We start from the raw sequence: 14,192 nt of genomic DNA on the forward strand, positions 1-14,192 counted from the left end.
CCCAGAGCAAGTAGAAGAAAAATAGATCCGAGGAGAATTAAATGACATAGAGAATAAAAACACAATTCTAAGTATCAATGAATCAAGAAGATGGTTTTTTGAAAAGATCAACAAAATAAGCCTTTAAGCAGGTTCATCAAGAAAAAAAGAGAGAGGATCCCAATAAATACAATCAGAAATGAAAGAGGAGAGATTACAACTGACACCACAGAAATACAAAGCATTGTAAGAAACTACTATGAAGGACTGTATGCCAAGAAATTTGAAAACTTAGGTGAAATAGACAAATTTCTAGAAAAATATAACCTCCCAAAACTCAATGAAGAAGAAGCAGAAAGCCTGAACACACCAATAACAGCAGATAAGATTGAAGCAGTAACCAAAAAACTCCCAACACAAAAAAGCCTGGACCAGATGGTTTCACAGGAGAATTCTACAAAGCATTTAAGGAAGAGCTAACCCCTATCCTGCACAGACTATTTGAAAAAATTCAAAATGATGGAAGACTGCTGAACTCTTTTTATGAAGCCAGCATTATCCTAATATCAAAACCAGATAAAGGACACAACAAAGAAAGAAAACTTTAAGCCAATATCGCTGATGAACATAGATGCTAAAATCCTCAACAAAATATTGGCAAACCACATCTAATACATTGAAAAGATCATACACCATGACCAAGTAGTATTCATTCCAGGGATGCAAGGATGGTTCAATATTCACAAATCAGTAACTGTAATACATCACATAAACAAAAACAAAGACAAAAATCACATGATCATATCAATAGATGCGGAAAAAGCATTTGATAAGGTACAACACTCATTTATGATAAAAACACTCAGCAAAGTGGCAATAGAGGGACCACCTCAACATGATAAAGACCATATATGAGAGACCTACAGCCAACATCATACTCAATGGACAAAAATTAAAATTTTTCCATTAAGATCAGGAACAAGACAAGGTTGTCCACTTTTATCACTTCTATTCAATATAGTACTGGAAGTTTTAGCCACAGTGATCAGACAAGAAAAGGAAATAAAAGGCAGCCAAATCAGAAAGGAGGAAACAAAACTGTCATTGTTTGCAGATGACATGATAGTGTACATGGAACATCCTATAGGTTCCACCAAAAAACTGCTTGACTTAATAAATGATTTGGCAAAACAGTGGGATATAAAGTCTATATCCAGGAATCAAAGGCATTTTTGTATACTAACAATGAAACAGTAGAAGCAGAAATCAAGAAAAAATTTCCATTCGATATAGTAAAAAGAAAAATAAAATACCTAGGAATAAATCTAACTGAAGAGGTAAAAGACCTGTATGCAGAAAACTACACAACACTGAAGAAAGAAATCAAGGAAGACACAAACAACTGGAAATATATACTGTTTTCATGGATCAGAAGAATTAACATCATCAAAATGTCCATACTACCCAAAGCAATTTACAGATTCAATGCAATACCTATTAAAGTACCAATGGCATATTTCACAGACATGGAACAAACACTTCAAAAATTTATATGGAACCATAAATGACTCCGAGTAGCAGTTGCAATTTTGAGAAAGAAGAGCAAAGTAGGAGGGATCCCAATACCTGATACCAATCTGTATTACAAGGCCACTGTAATCAAAACAGCCTGGTACTCTCATAAAAACAAGCACATGGACCAATGGAACAGAATGGAGAATCCAGGAATAAACTCAAGTCTTTATGGTCAATTAATATGCAACAAAGGGGGCAGTAACATAAAATGGAGTAAAAATAGCTTCTTCAACAAATGGTGTTAGTAGAACTGGATAGCTACATGCAAAAAAAAAAAGAAGAAAGTCTAGGAACAACTTATATGATACACAAAAATAAATTCAAGGTGGATAAAAGACTTAAATGTAAGCTGTGACACCATTAAAGTCCTAAAGGAGAACACTGGCAGGAATATATCAGATATTTCATGCAGCAACATTTTTACTGATATGTCCCCTAGAGCAAGGGACATGAAGGAAAGAATAAACAAATTAGATCTCGTCAAAATTAAAAGCTTCTGCATGGCTAAAGAAAACAGTATTAAAATAAAAAGAGAACCAACTGTATGGGAAAACATATTTGCCAATGATATCTCCAAAATAGACAAAGAACTTACACAATTCCACTCTAAGAAGACAAGCAATCCAATTAAAAAGTGGGCAAAGGACTTGAACAGATACTTCTCCAAGGAGGACATACAGAGGATCCAGAGACACATGAAAAGATGCTCAATATCGCTATCTACCAGAGAGATGGAAATTAAAACCACAATGAGATACCACTTTACACCAGTTTCAATGGCCATATTAAACAAAGGAACAAACAACAAGTGTTGGAGAGGGTGTGAAGAAAGGGGAACTCTAGTTCACTGTTGGTGGGATTGCAGACTGGTACAACCACTATGGAAAACAGTATGGAGTTTTCTAAGAAAACAAAAATGGATCTTCCTTTTGACCCAGCAATTCCACTGCTAGGATTATATCCTAAGAACCCTGAAACACCAATCCAAAAGAACCTATGTACCCCAATGTTAATAGCAGCACAATTTGCAATAGCCAAGTGCTGGAAGCAACCTAGGTGCCCATCAGTAAATGAATGGATAAAAAAAAAACTATGGTACATTTATGCAATGAAATTCTATGAAGCAGAAAGAAAGAAGGAGCTCTTACCCTTTGCAACAGCATGGATGGAACTGGAAAACTTTATGCTGAATGAAATAAGCCAGGCAGTGAAAGACAAATACCACGTGATCTCACCTTTAACAGGAAGCTAAACAACAAAACAAACAAGCAAGCAAAATATAACCAAAAGACATTGAAATAGAGAGCAGGCTGACAGTGACCAAAGGGAAGAGGGGAGGGAATTTCAGGGGAAAAGGGGAAAGGTTTCCAGGAACAAGTATAGAGGACACATGGACAAAAACTAGGGGGAATGGAAATGGGAGGGAGGTGGGGAGCACTGGCGGAGTGGGCTGGGCTGGGAGTAAAAGACAGAAAACTGCACTTGAACAACAATTAAAATAAAAAAAGAAGCAAGTGTATAACTTTTTTCTGCAATAATACTCTTTCTCTCCTCCTGTATCCCCTCTACACCCATCCCTGTGCGTGTGTCTGTGTATTGAATCAGGAAAACAGTTATCTAAAGAATTTAAATTGATGTCAATGATTGAAATGAACTAGACCATATTGGAATAATATAATTAAAAGACAAAGCTTAGGCTTATATCACTACTGTTGTTTTTAAAGTAGTCCTTCTGGAGAGTATACATTTATTCTTATGAATCTGTAAATATTGAAGCCATCATAACACTTATAATCTGGATGTGGTTTCTGAACAAGTTTAGAAGCAGCTATCATCTTAACAGCCACTTTATTGGCCTTCAGTTAGTTTTGTGTTTTTTTTAAGAGTAGACATTTTTAGTTTCATGTAAATTTGGATTCCCTATTACTAATTAATTAATTAATTAATTAATTTATGAGCATTCCCACTGGCTTTTTAATTATTTCTCATTGTTCATAAAAAATAAAATATATTATTCATGAATCAAGATTTGTCACTGCTGAGGGTGTTTGACAGGCTTAGTTTCTCATCCTCGGGTACCTTATTTATAAAAAAGGAGAAAAGTAAAAAGGATTTAATAGATGAGTTAAGACTCCTTCAAAATCTAACAATCTATGTGCAGAAGACACTGAAGGAAATGATAGCCATGCTGAAAATGGTGGAAGCAATGGCAGTGCCATTTAAGTTGCTCATATGAATCCATTCTTAGATGTCTTTTAAAAACACAAATAAATGAGATCAGGGTCTTGCAGAGGTATCTGCACTTTGACATCCACCTGGGTCATTAGTTACAACAGCCAAGTCATGGCAATGACCCAAGTGTCCATTGATGGGTACATGGTAAGAAGATGTGGCCTGCATATATACAAAGTGAACTAGTATTCAGCCATAAAAAGAAGGAAACCCTGCCATTTGTGACACCATGGATGGACTTGGGGAGCATTTTGTTAAGTGAAATAAGTCAGACATAGAAATACAAATGCCATATGACTTCACTTTTATGTGGAATAAAAAAGAACTGATAGAAAGAAAATAGATTTGTGCTTGTAGGGATGGGTAGGGGGGTGGGTAGAGGAAATGGTTGTTGGGGTCAAAGTGTGCAAACTTAGTTATAAAATGAATAATCCTGAGGATGTAATATATAGCATGGTGACTATTGTTAGCAACATTGTATTGTATACTTGGAAGTTGCTAAGAGAGTAGATCTTAAAAGCTCTCAACACACGCACACACAGGTAATTGTGTGAAGTGATGAAAGTGTTTACTAACCTTATTATGGTAATTATTTTGCAGTACATGGGTATTTCAAATCATCGTGTTGTACACCTTAAACTTATACAACATTATGCGTCAATTATATCTCAATAAAGCTGGGGGCATTTTAAAAATAAAGATGGCAGTAATAAGTCCTTACTCAGGATCAGCCCTTGTGTGGAATCAAGACTTCCAAATGTGCCGGGGGGTGGGGGGGTGGGGATTGGGTTCGTAGATGAGGGATGACCTGGGGATTCCCTTTCTCCCTTTTGCTACCTTGTTGTCATCCATGACAGTGTTCAGAGACTCGATCCACATTGGATCTACATCACCATCCAGTAAAATCCACTTGGGCCCATCATGGGTGATGTTGGCAAGTTCCCGCATGATGGAAGAGAACAGTCCTAGAAGGAACCACAGGTATCTTATTTTCCATGTCACTGTAAATCTTTTGTTTTCCCTTGACACAGCCTGTCCCTATTGGCTATAACACTCAGAGGAGGTGTAAATAACAACACAGGTCAGAGCTGGTTTTGCATTCTGTTCTTCCAAACCTTTGACAGTGCCCAAGGTGCTATTCTGTGTTCCAGGGTGACTTTGTAAGAAAAACAAGAGCAAAATAACAAAACTCAAAGAAACTGGTTCTTTAAGGGATAAGAGACCCAGTCAGTCATTTCAACAGGCAACTATAACATGATGGAATTACATAACATCTTTTTAGGTATGTTTCCACGCTTTGTAATTGCAGCCCAGAAGAATCTTTCAAATACAGGCTTTGAGAGAAGGCCCAGTGTGATTCTAATCGGTATTAGGTGAGATTTATCCCCTTTGTGGGTAGAACTGATTTTTATGAAACTAAGCTTTCTCAATGAATAATACAATTTGTCTTTTCATTTATTCATATATTGTTTTATGTTCCCTAACAAATTTTTATAGTGTTTTCGATATATCTCTTTGGCCAAATCTACTTCTAAGCATAGAGTTGTTACTGCTATTAGCCATGAGATTTTTTTTCTGTATTTCCATTTTTAACTGGCTACTGTTAGTATAAAGAAAAATTACCAAACCTCATGTATTTATTTTATAATTAGTTACATTTAATACATTTTCTTATTAATTCCAGTGATTTTCCAATAATACCTCTTGAGTTTTTTAGGTATAAGGTTATGCAACCAGCCCTGGCTGGTGTAGCTCAGTGGATTGAGTGTGGGCCTGCGAACCACACGATCGCAGTTTGATTCCCAGTCAGGGCACATGCCTGGGTTGCAGGCCAGTTTCCAGCAGAGGACTCATGAGAGGCAACCATACATTGATATTTCTCTCCTTCTCTCCTTCCCTTCTCCTCTAAAAAGATAAATAAATAAAATCTTAAAAAAATAAAATAAAGTTATGCAACCAACAAAAAATAATTTTTCTCCTTTCCACCAATTTATACCAGGCATTTCATTTTCTTGTCTGCTGTATTTTCCAGAATTCCACCAAGCAATGCTGAATAATAATTTTGATAATAGGTCTCCCTGACTTACACTTAATTTTAATAGAAATGGCTTTAATTTCTCACCATTAAGAATGCTTTTTTTTCTTTTGACTTTAGGTAAAGAGTATTATTAATATTTAAGGTATTTCCTTTTATTCTTATTTTACTTAGAGTTTAAAACATTAGGAATAGCTACTGAATTTTTAGCATCTATTGACTAATTAAATAATTTTCTCTTTTTAACTTGTCAATTCTTTATATTAATACTTAAAAAATAACATCTATCTTCACATTCCTGGAGTAGATTCTACTTGGTCAAAATGTATTATTGTTTTTAGACATTGCTGGATTTAATTTACTGATATGCTGTTAAGAATTTCTGAGTCTACATTAATAAGTGAAATTGGGCTATTGTTTTTGGTTCTACAGAAATGTCAATATCAAGATTTTTTGACTCCATAGAATAAATTGAGATGTAATTTTTTTAAAATTATTTAGAATTTTAAAATTTTATTTTTATCAGTTTACTTGTTTCTACTTCTTATTAAGTAAATTTTCTTAATTTATATTTGGCTAGGAGATAATCTTTTTCTTCTAGTTTTTCAAATGTGTCATTTAATTAAATGTTCTCTTCTATTTTCACCTTCTCTATATCTACTGTTATATCTTCTTGCTATGTAATTCCTAATCTTAATATTTTTTCTCTTTTTTTCCCATTAATCATGCTTACAATGGACTTATTTGTCTTTACAAAGAATGAATATTAATGATTATTTATCCTTACTATGATTTATTGTTCTGGTTCCTTCCTACTAATTTTCATCTTTTATCTTTATTAGTTTTTTTGACCTCAGTTTTCTTCAGGTCTAGTTTATCATTTGGAACAATATCATGGCATGGATACCAACTAATTTCCAGCCCATCTTCTGTGATAACAGCACTTAAAGGTTTACCTCACAGACCTCAGGTGTGTCCCAGAGGCTCCTATGACATGTTCTTCTCTTTAGTGCTTCCTAGGATTGTGATTTAATTTTCTATTTAGTCCAGGAGTTAAGTGAGCATTTGGTAATTTGAAAATAGTAAAATTATTTTTGATAACTTTCATGCTTTTTCCAGTTCTAATCCATTATTATCAGAGAATGTAGCCTGAAAGTTGATACTTTTGAACTCATTATGGCTTCTTCTGTGGCCATCTAAACTTTTAAAAATGCTCTATGACCCAACTAAGAAAGGAATATTTTCTATCCATAAGATATAAAATTTTATAATTATGTGTTACATTAAGTTTGATGGTGCATTTTCCAATTCTTCGATGTTTATACTAATTTTCCATTTACTGAATCTAATTTTTTAAAGTGTATTGATATAACCTACTTTATTTTTAACAAGGTTTCTAAAAAAAATTAAAAGGGTATATATTCCATTTAAACACATACTGTGATTATTACAAGTCTTCTTTCTCAATTTCTCCATATTTCATGTATGTATTTAATAAAACTTTAATTAAAATTCCAAAACCATTTAAATTTTAATTATTTTATGTAAGCTCAGATTCAATATAGAATAAGAAATCCCTGAAAATAGCCAAGCAAAGTATGAAAATACATTGAAGAGGGATCTACCTCAATAGATACTAAAATGTTATAAAATAATTGTAAGCAAAATGGAATTACATAAGTACAGGATTAGATAAATAGGTGAGTGGAACAGAACAAAACCTGAGAATCAGACCTCAGTACACATGACAGCTGGGGTTTACACTGAGAGGGAAAGGATGGGTTCCTTAATAAACAGTGCTGTGCATTCCATTATCCAACTAGGAGGACATAAAAGTTGATTCTCTACCTTACCTCATACTAAGCCCCAAAGTCAATTCCAGAGGGATAACAACAATTAATGTAAAAAATCTTTTGGAACAAGTTTATGATGTTATATCTACAGGTGAAAGTTAGAAAGTTATAAACTAAACAGGAATCCCAGGTGCTAAAAAAGGACTAGAAAGACATAATTTCCATTTTTAAAAGGTGCATGGCCCAGGGGGAAAGGCCACGCACACATGGAGGCAGACACTGGAGTGAGGCACTGACAAGCTAAAGAATGTCAAGAACTGCCGGAACTAGGAAGGGTTGGAGAGCCTTCAGTGAGAGTGCAGCTCTGCATACACATCAGTCCTGGGTGTGGCTTCCAGAGTTGTGAGAAATTAAGTGTCTGTGCCTGAAGCTAAAAATAAAAAAAAATAAAAAGCACGTGGCAAATGTGCCATGAGGTGTTTATAAACAAATGGTAGACAGGGAAAAACCAATAGCAATGCATAGAACAGATGCATAAAGAACTCTTACATAGAAATAACAAGGGGACATAAAATCATAAGAGAGCTAATTGCTCACACCAATAAGAAGGAAAAGAAGCTAAATTTCATTAATAGTCAGTGAAATAACAATTAGAGAGGCAGCTCCTTAAATCACCTTATTTTTGACTTCTGATCGAAGGTCCTAAATTAGAGGAATCCAGACAGTTTGACCCTGATGTAGCTAATATGGAGGGAGGTGAGATTTCCTCTTTCCCAGAGCTACATCAGTTTTAGAAAGAGGCCAGGTCCCTATTGGTTCATAGGGAGATTTCTCCATTTTTTCTGCTTTCTTCCAGTGACAGGAGACCCTTTCCAACATTTACCTGTTTTGTTTTTTTTTTAATCCTCACCAGTGGACATGCTTATTGATTTTAGAGGGAGGAGAAGAGGGAGAGAGATGGAGAGAAACATTGATGTGGGAGAGAAACATGGATCAGTTGCCTCTCATATGCACCCCAATGGGGCACCAAATCTGCAACCCAGGCTTGTGACCTGACCTGGACTTGAACTCATGATCTTTTGGTTTATGGAACCATGTTCCAACCAACTGAGCCACACCAGCCAGGGCTGTACCTATGATTTTTACTTCTTTGAATATGATGCTGAGGTCAGCACCAAGTGAACATGAGTTTGGGACCCTCAGAATGGCTGTTGAAGGGACCATGGTTATAGGGCCCTTCAACCCATCACAGGATGAGTGATGGGAACATCACTGGCCCTGGCCCAGGCAGACTTCTGCAGCAGCTCCCACATCAGTCCTGGGCAGTGCTCACAGGGAGGTTGCCCTCCATGTGATGCTAGACTGTGCTGCTCATTTGGGAATGAGCATGCACTGCCCACATTAGTCAAGCCTCAAACCACTGCCAGGCTGTGTAGTGACCCCAGGACTCACACTCCAGCCTCAACTACAGCTGAACGCCTGCCCTGCTTGATCCTCTCTCTGAGCCCTCTCTCAAGGGACAGCTGAGAGTCTCCCAAGAGAGAGAATAACTGAAGGGGTGTGATTTCCCTCCAAGCCAAAATCAGTTTCTTCCTTTCTTTGATCCTTTTCACCTCCTTCTCCCATCCCAAACAGATCAGTCCCATGTTCTCTCCTCTGCAGTTCACCCCACTAGATAGATCCAAGCCTGCACATGGGTGTCTGAGGACAGCAGGAACTTTTAGGGCTAGCCCTCTCTTACCATCCTTCCATTCTCGTGTGGCCGGGTTGATGATGCCAAAGAGCTCATCGTTTGTGACTGCTTTGGGATTGAGGTCAGTCCAAACGGGGCGGTGTTTCATGATCTGATAGGTCTTGTGCAAAGACCTCAGAACCTGAGACTTGCCAGTACCAGCACTGCCCACCACAAACACAGAGTGCCGAACTGCCAGAAGCTCCTCAAGCTGGACCACCTGGAGAGACAGGAAATTCAGCTAGAGACCACTCCATCTCTCCCCTACATCCCAACTGCTCTTCTGTAAGCCAGGCTGGCATCTGAAATGACACCTCACATCAACAGAGGAAGGGTTATTCATCTCAAGATATGATGGGGTTCTAAATGGAGGGGCAACATGATTCATTTATTCATGTATTCACTATTCAGTCATTTAATTATTAGCCAACAACTAAGCACTCGAGAGTATACTGGTTAAAGGAGATTCAGAGACAACCCTTCTGTTCTCTATGATCTCATAGTGTGATGGAGAAGCAAGTCACGTTGACAAATTATTATAGTGCAGACTGATAGGCAATACAGTAGAGGCATTTATAAATGCTATGGGGACAGAGAGGAGGGAACAATGGATTTTGTAAGGATAAAGGGGACAAAACAGTCTTCACAGAGGAGCAGGCATTTGAAGTGGGCCTTCGGGGGGTGAGTAGGAGTTTCCCAAAACAATGAACAGGGAGCATACTCGAAGCAGAGGGAATGGCACAAAGGTCTGTGGAGTGACAGAGCATGCTGTGGGTGGCCAGACCACCTGAGGAAGCTGGAGTCACAAGTTCCTGAAGACAGTTGTAGCACTGATGGTGCCTCTGCTTTGATTCTCGCTTGCCTCCATGCTTGCCTGTGCACAGTGTTGCACTGCACTTACTGGAATGAAAATCTGATCACATCACTGCCATCACTCTGTTCCTTCCATGGACCTCCATAGCTTTGGTGATGAAATCCCAAATCCTTGACTTACAAGACCCTTTTGCTGTCTGACCAAACAGCCTTCAGTTTTGTGTTTCATCCTCCAACATGTAAACTACAGGTAGATACATTTCAGAGTTCTTTAATGAAGCTCTTTCCTGTGTCTATGCTTCTTAACATATGGTGCCTTTCATTCAGAAGTTATCCTTTCAACCACCTTTCTCTGACCAGACCCTACACATTTCTTAGTTTAGGGTAGGTGACCCATACCTACATCCTTTATCTTAATACTTGTCAATATTGCAATGGTTACTTTTCTGCCTTTCTATTAGGGAAACAGCTTCTAGAGAGCAGGCAGGACTGGGCTTCTTATCTCTCTGTTGCAATGTGTAGCAGAGAATCTGGCACATACTAAGTACTAAGAAAAAATATTTGCTGAAAATATAAAAGATAGCTGGAAATGTTGGATGGGCCTATCATGAAAGGTCTTGTGTGTCATGAGCTAAAATATTTGAACTTTATTGTAGATCAGGTTTCTTGAATTTGCACTATAAGATCCTTAATAGCAGTGAAAAGTAAACTGAAATGGAAATGTACTAAATACTGATAGGGTAATGAGACAATAAAAATTTCTCATACATTTGACCTATTCTATATTTTTAAAAATGATAAGCAATAGCTATTATTTTTTAATGTAAGTGATACAGATGTTAAAAATTATAAAATGATGCAACTAGGGAATCAGAAGGAAAGTGGTACTTTTAAGCTCAATTTGAAGAGAGCAGATAAATAGCTATTTGGGGAAGCAGGGTGGTTAGCTTCCATTGTGGCTGGATAATTTATTTAGACATTAATTTGAGTTGTGTTTCTCACACCATCAATATGTCTTTTCTCTGTCTGAAGCCATCGCTGTTCCTCTGGTTCAGGGCCCAGAAGGACCCCCAGGAAAGACCCAATCTTGGCTCTGGTTTTCATCCTTCAGGGACTTAATGCAAGATCTTCCCAGGGAAGGATGAGGAGATCGGTCATGAGGAGTCTCTAAGGAGTTGACATCTAATCTAATATACAGATGAAGACCAGCAGGAAGAGCATTCCAGGTAGAGTGACAGCAAGTGCAAAGGCCTGAAGTTCAGCAGCAAACTTGGAGCGCTCAAATACCAGGAGAGAAAAAGAAGAGGGGTACCAAATGAAATAAAAGAGGTATGCAGGGGCCGGGTGTGCAGGAATTAGTAGCTGAAATTTTATTCAGACCCAACTAGAGTATTTTAAGCAAGAAACTGACCTGAGGTCATTGCATTAAAATTTTAGAGGAGGAGGGGTGGGGAGAGGAGAGAGTCAGAGAGGTGGTGGGGGTGGTGCTCTGGCTGTTGAATGGAGACTACTTATTCCTAGATTTGTTTTGGTTCATGAACAACTAATTCCTGGATACTGGAAAGACTTAAAATCATTTTCTAGTTCTATCAATTCTTTTTCATTTCCACAACTTTATTGGGATATAATTTACATACTATAAATTCATATTTTTGAAGTGTACAATCCAATGATAGCATATTCACAGAATTGTACAAGTATCACTACTATTCAATTTTAGGACGTTTCATTACCATGAAAGGAAAAATTGTACCCATTAGCAGTCCCTCCCCACCCCACCCCCATCCCTACCTCAACCCTATGCAACCTTTGATATACATTTTGGCTCTATAGATTTGCCTATTTTGGACATTTCCCGTGAACATATTTATAAAATATATGGTATTTTGGGAATCACTCATTTCACTTGTGATGCTTTCAAGGCTCCTACAGGCTGTAGCACGTGCCTGTACTTCACTCCTCTTGGTAGCTGGACAGCACACCATTGTGTAAGCATGCCACATTTTTTAATTTGTTTATCAGCTAATAAATGGGTTATTTCTCCTCTGTGACTGTTACAAATCCATCAACTTTGCACAGTATCTTCCATAGATAAATTCATAAATATCTCTACACTTCCTTCTATTTTTCCTTCCTTCTATCTCCTATCTTTTTTCAGATACACTATACTTTTACACTGCCATGTGAGATAATATTTATATTATATGCTGTACTTATATTTAAACACTTTATATTTTTCATAATTCTAAGAGTTGAAGACAAATAGTGACTTATGTTTTTATGATTATAAATATTTTTCACTACAGAAGAAAGTAGTTACCAGAAATATACTGTATTCTCTGCAGAACTGGTGTCATAACTTACCAGAGGATATGCTAGGCATCGGTCCAAGGTCAAATGGATACTCTTCCTTCACACTACATATATGGATCCCTATCAGGTCACGTTTACTTTTTAAAGTTTTTTAAATTTTATTTTAAATAATGTTTTATTATTTGATTACAGTTGAAATACAGTATTATATTAGTTTTGGGTACTAATCACTAATGATATATCATATATCCTTATGCAGTACTTTACATCCCTGTGACTGTTTTTATAACTGGCAATTTGTACATCTTAATCCCTTCCCCTTTCACCTACCCTCCAAACCCCTTCCCATCTGGCAACCTTCAAACTGTTCTTTGTATCTACTTGTTTGTCTCTATTTTGTTTTTCAGATTCTAATATAAGTAAAATTATATCTTTGTGATTCTGTGTGTCACTTATTTCACTCGGTGTAATACTCTCTAGGTTCATCCATGATGTTGCAGATGGCAAGATTTCATTTTTCATGGCCAAGTCATATTCCATTGTATATATATGTACCACCACTTTTTTATCCACTTGTCTATTGATAGGCACTTAGGTTGCTTCTGCATTTTGGCTATTGTAGATAATACTGCAATAAATGCAGGAATTACCTCCTGTGTTTAAAAAAGAAGAATTAAACACCTCTCTTTTTAAATTAGTGTTTTGGACTTTTTCAAATAAATACCCAGAGGTGGAATTGGTATAGTCTTTGGTTTAGTCTTTGTTTTAAAGTCTATTTTGTCTGATATAGGTATTGCTACCCCAGCTTTTTTCTTTATTTCCATTTGAATAAAATATATTTTTCCATCCCCTTACTTTCAGACTGTATTTCTTTTGATCTGAAGTCTCTTGTAGACAGCATATGTATGGGTCTTGTTTTCTTATCCAGTTAGTCACCCTATATCTTTTCACTAAAGTATTTAATCTATGTTCATTTAAAGTAATTGAGGATAGGTATATAGGTATTGCCATTTTATTATTCATATTTTTAATATTTATTTGCTTCTTTTTAAAAAAGTCTCTAACATTAATTGTAATACTAGTTTGGTGGGATGAACTTTTTCAGCTTGTCTTATCTGGGAAGCTCTTTATCTTGCCTTCAAATGTAAATGATAGCCCTGCTGGGTAGAGTAATCTTGGTTGTAACTCTTATTTTTCATCATTTTGAATATTTTACACCAATCTCTTCTGGTCTGCAAAATTCCTGTTGAGAAATCAGCTGACAGCCTTATGGAAACTCCCTTATAGGTAACTGACTGCTTTTCTCTTGCTGCTTTTAAGATCTCTCTTTGTTTTTCACCTGTGGCTTTTTAATTATGATGTGTCTTGATATGAGCCTCTTTAGGTTCATGTTGTTTGGGATTCTCTAAACTTCCTGACTGTATGTCTATTTCCTTCACTAGGGTAGGGAAGTTTTCAGTCAGTATTTCTTGAAATAGGTTTTCACGCCCTTGCTCTCTCTCTCTTCTCCTGGTACCCCTATGATTTGGTGTTGTTACACTTGGTATTGTCTCAGAAGTCCATTAAACAATTCTCATTTTTTAAATTTGTTTGTTTGTTTTTGCTGTTCCAGTTGGGTGTTTTATGGTACCTTGTCTTCCAAATTGCCAATTTGATTCTCTACTTCATCTAATCTACTATTGATTCCCTTTAATGTATTCTTATTTGAGTTATTGTATTC

The 14,192-nt window shown here is 36.6% G+C and overlaps 1 protein-coding gene across 5 annotated transcripts in view; it reads right to left on the bottom strand.

Moving 5' to 3' along the window:
• The window catches only part of DNAH9 (dynein axonemal heavy chain 9), a 393,611-nt gene that overhangs the window by 211,113 nt on the left and 168,306 nt on the right, over positions 1–14,192 (bottom strand). For all 5 annotated transcript variants that reach the window (XM_037028297.1, XM_037028295.1, XM_037028294.1 and 2 more), the window contains 2 exons: positions 9,356–9,566; positions 4,624–4,751 (listed from right to left, as the gene is read on the bottom strand). In XM_037028297.1, coding sequence (XP_036884192.1) covers positions 4,624–4,751; positions 9,356–9,566 — 339 coding nt within the window. The remainder of the gene's footprint in view (positions 1–4,623; positions 4,752–9,355; positions 9,567–14,192) is intronic.

The sequence above is a fragment of the Sturnira hondurensis genome, unplaced genomic scaffold, assembly GCF_014824575.4.
Source record: "Sturnira hondurensis isolate 20B ecotype Veracruz unplaced genomic scaffold, ASM1482457v3 Scaffold0019835, whole genome shotgun sequence".
In the NCBI taxonomy this organism is placed as follows: domain Eukaryota; kingdom Metazoa; phylum Chordata; class Mammalia; order Chiroptera; family Phyllostomidae; genus Sturnira; species Sturnira hondurensis.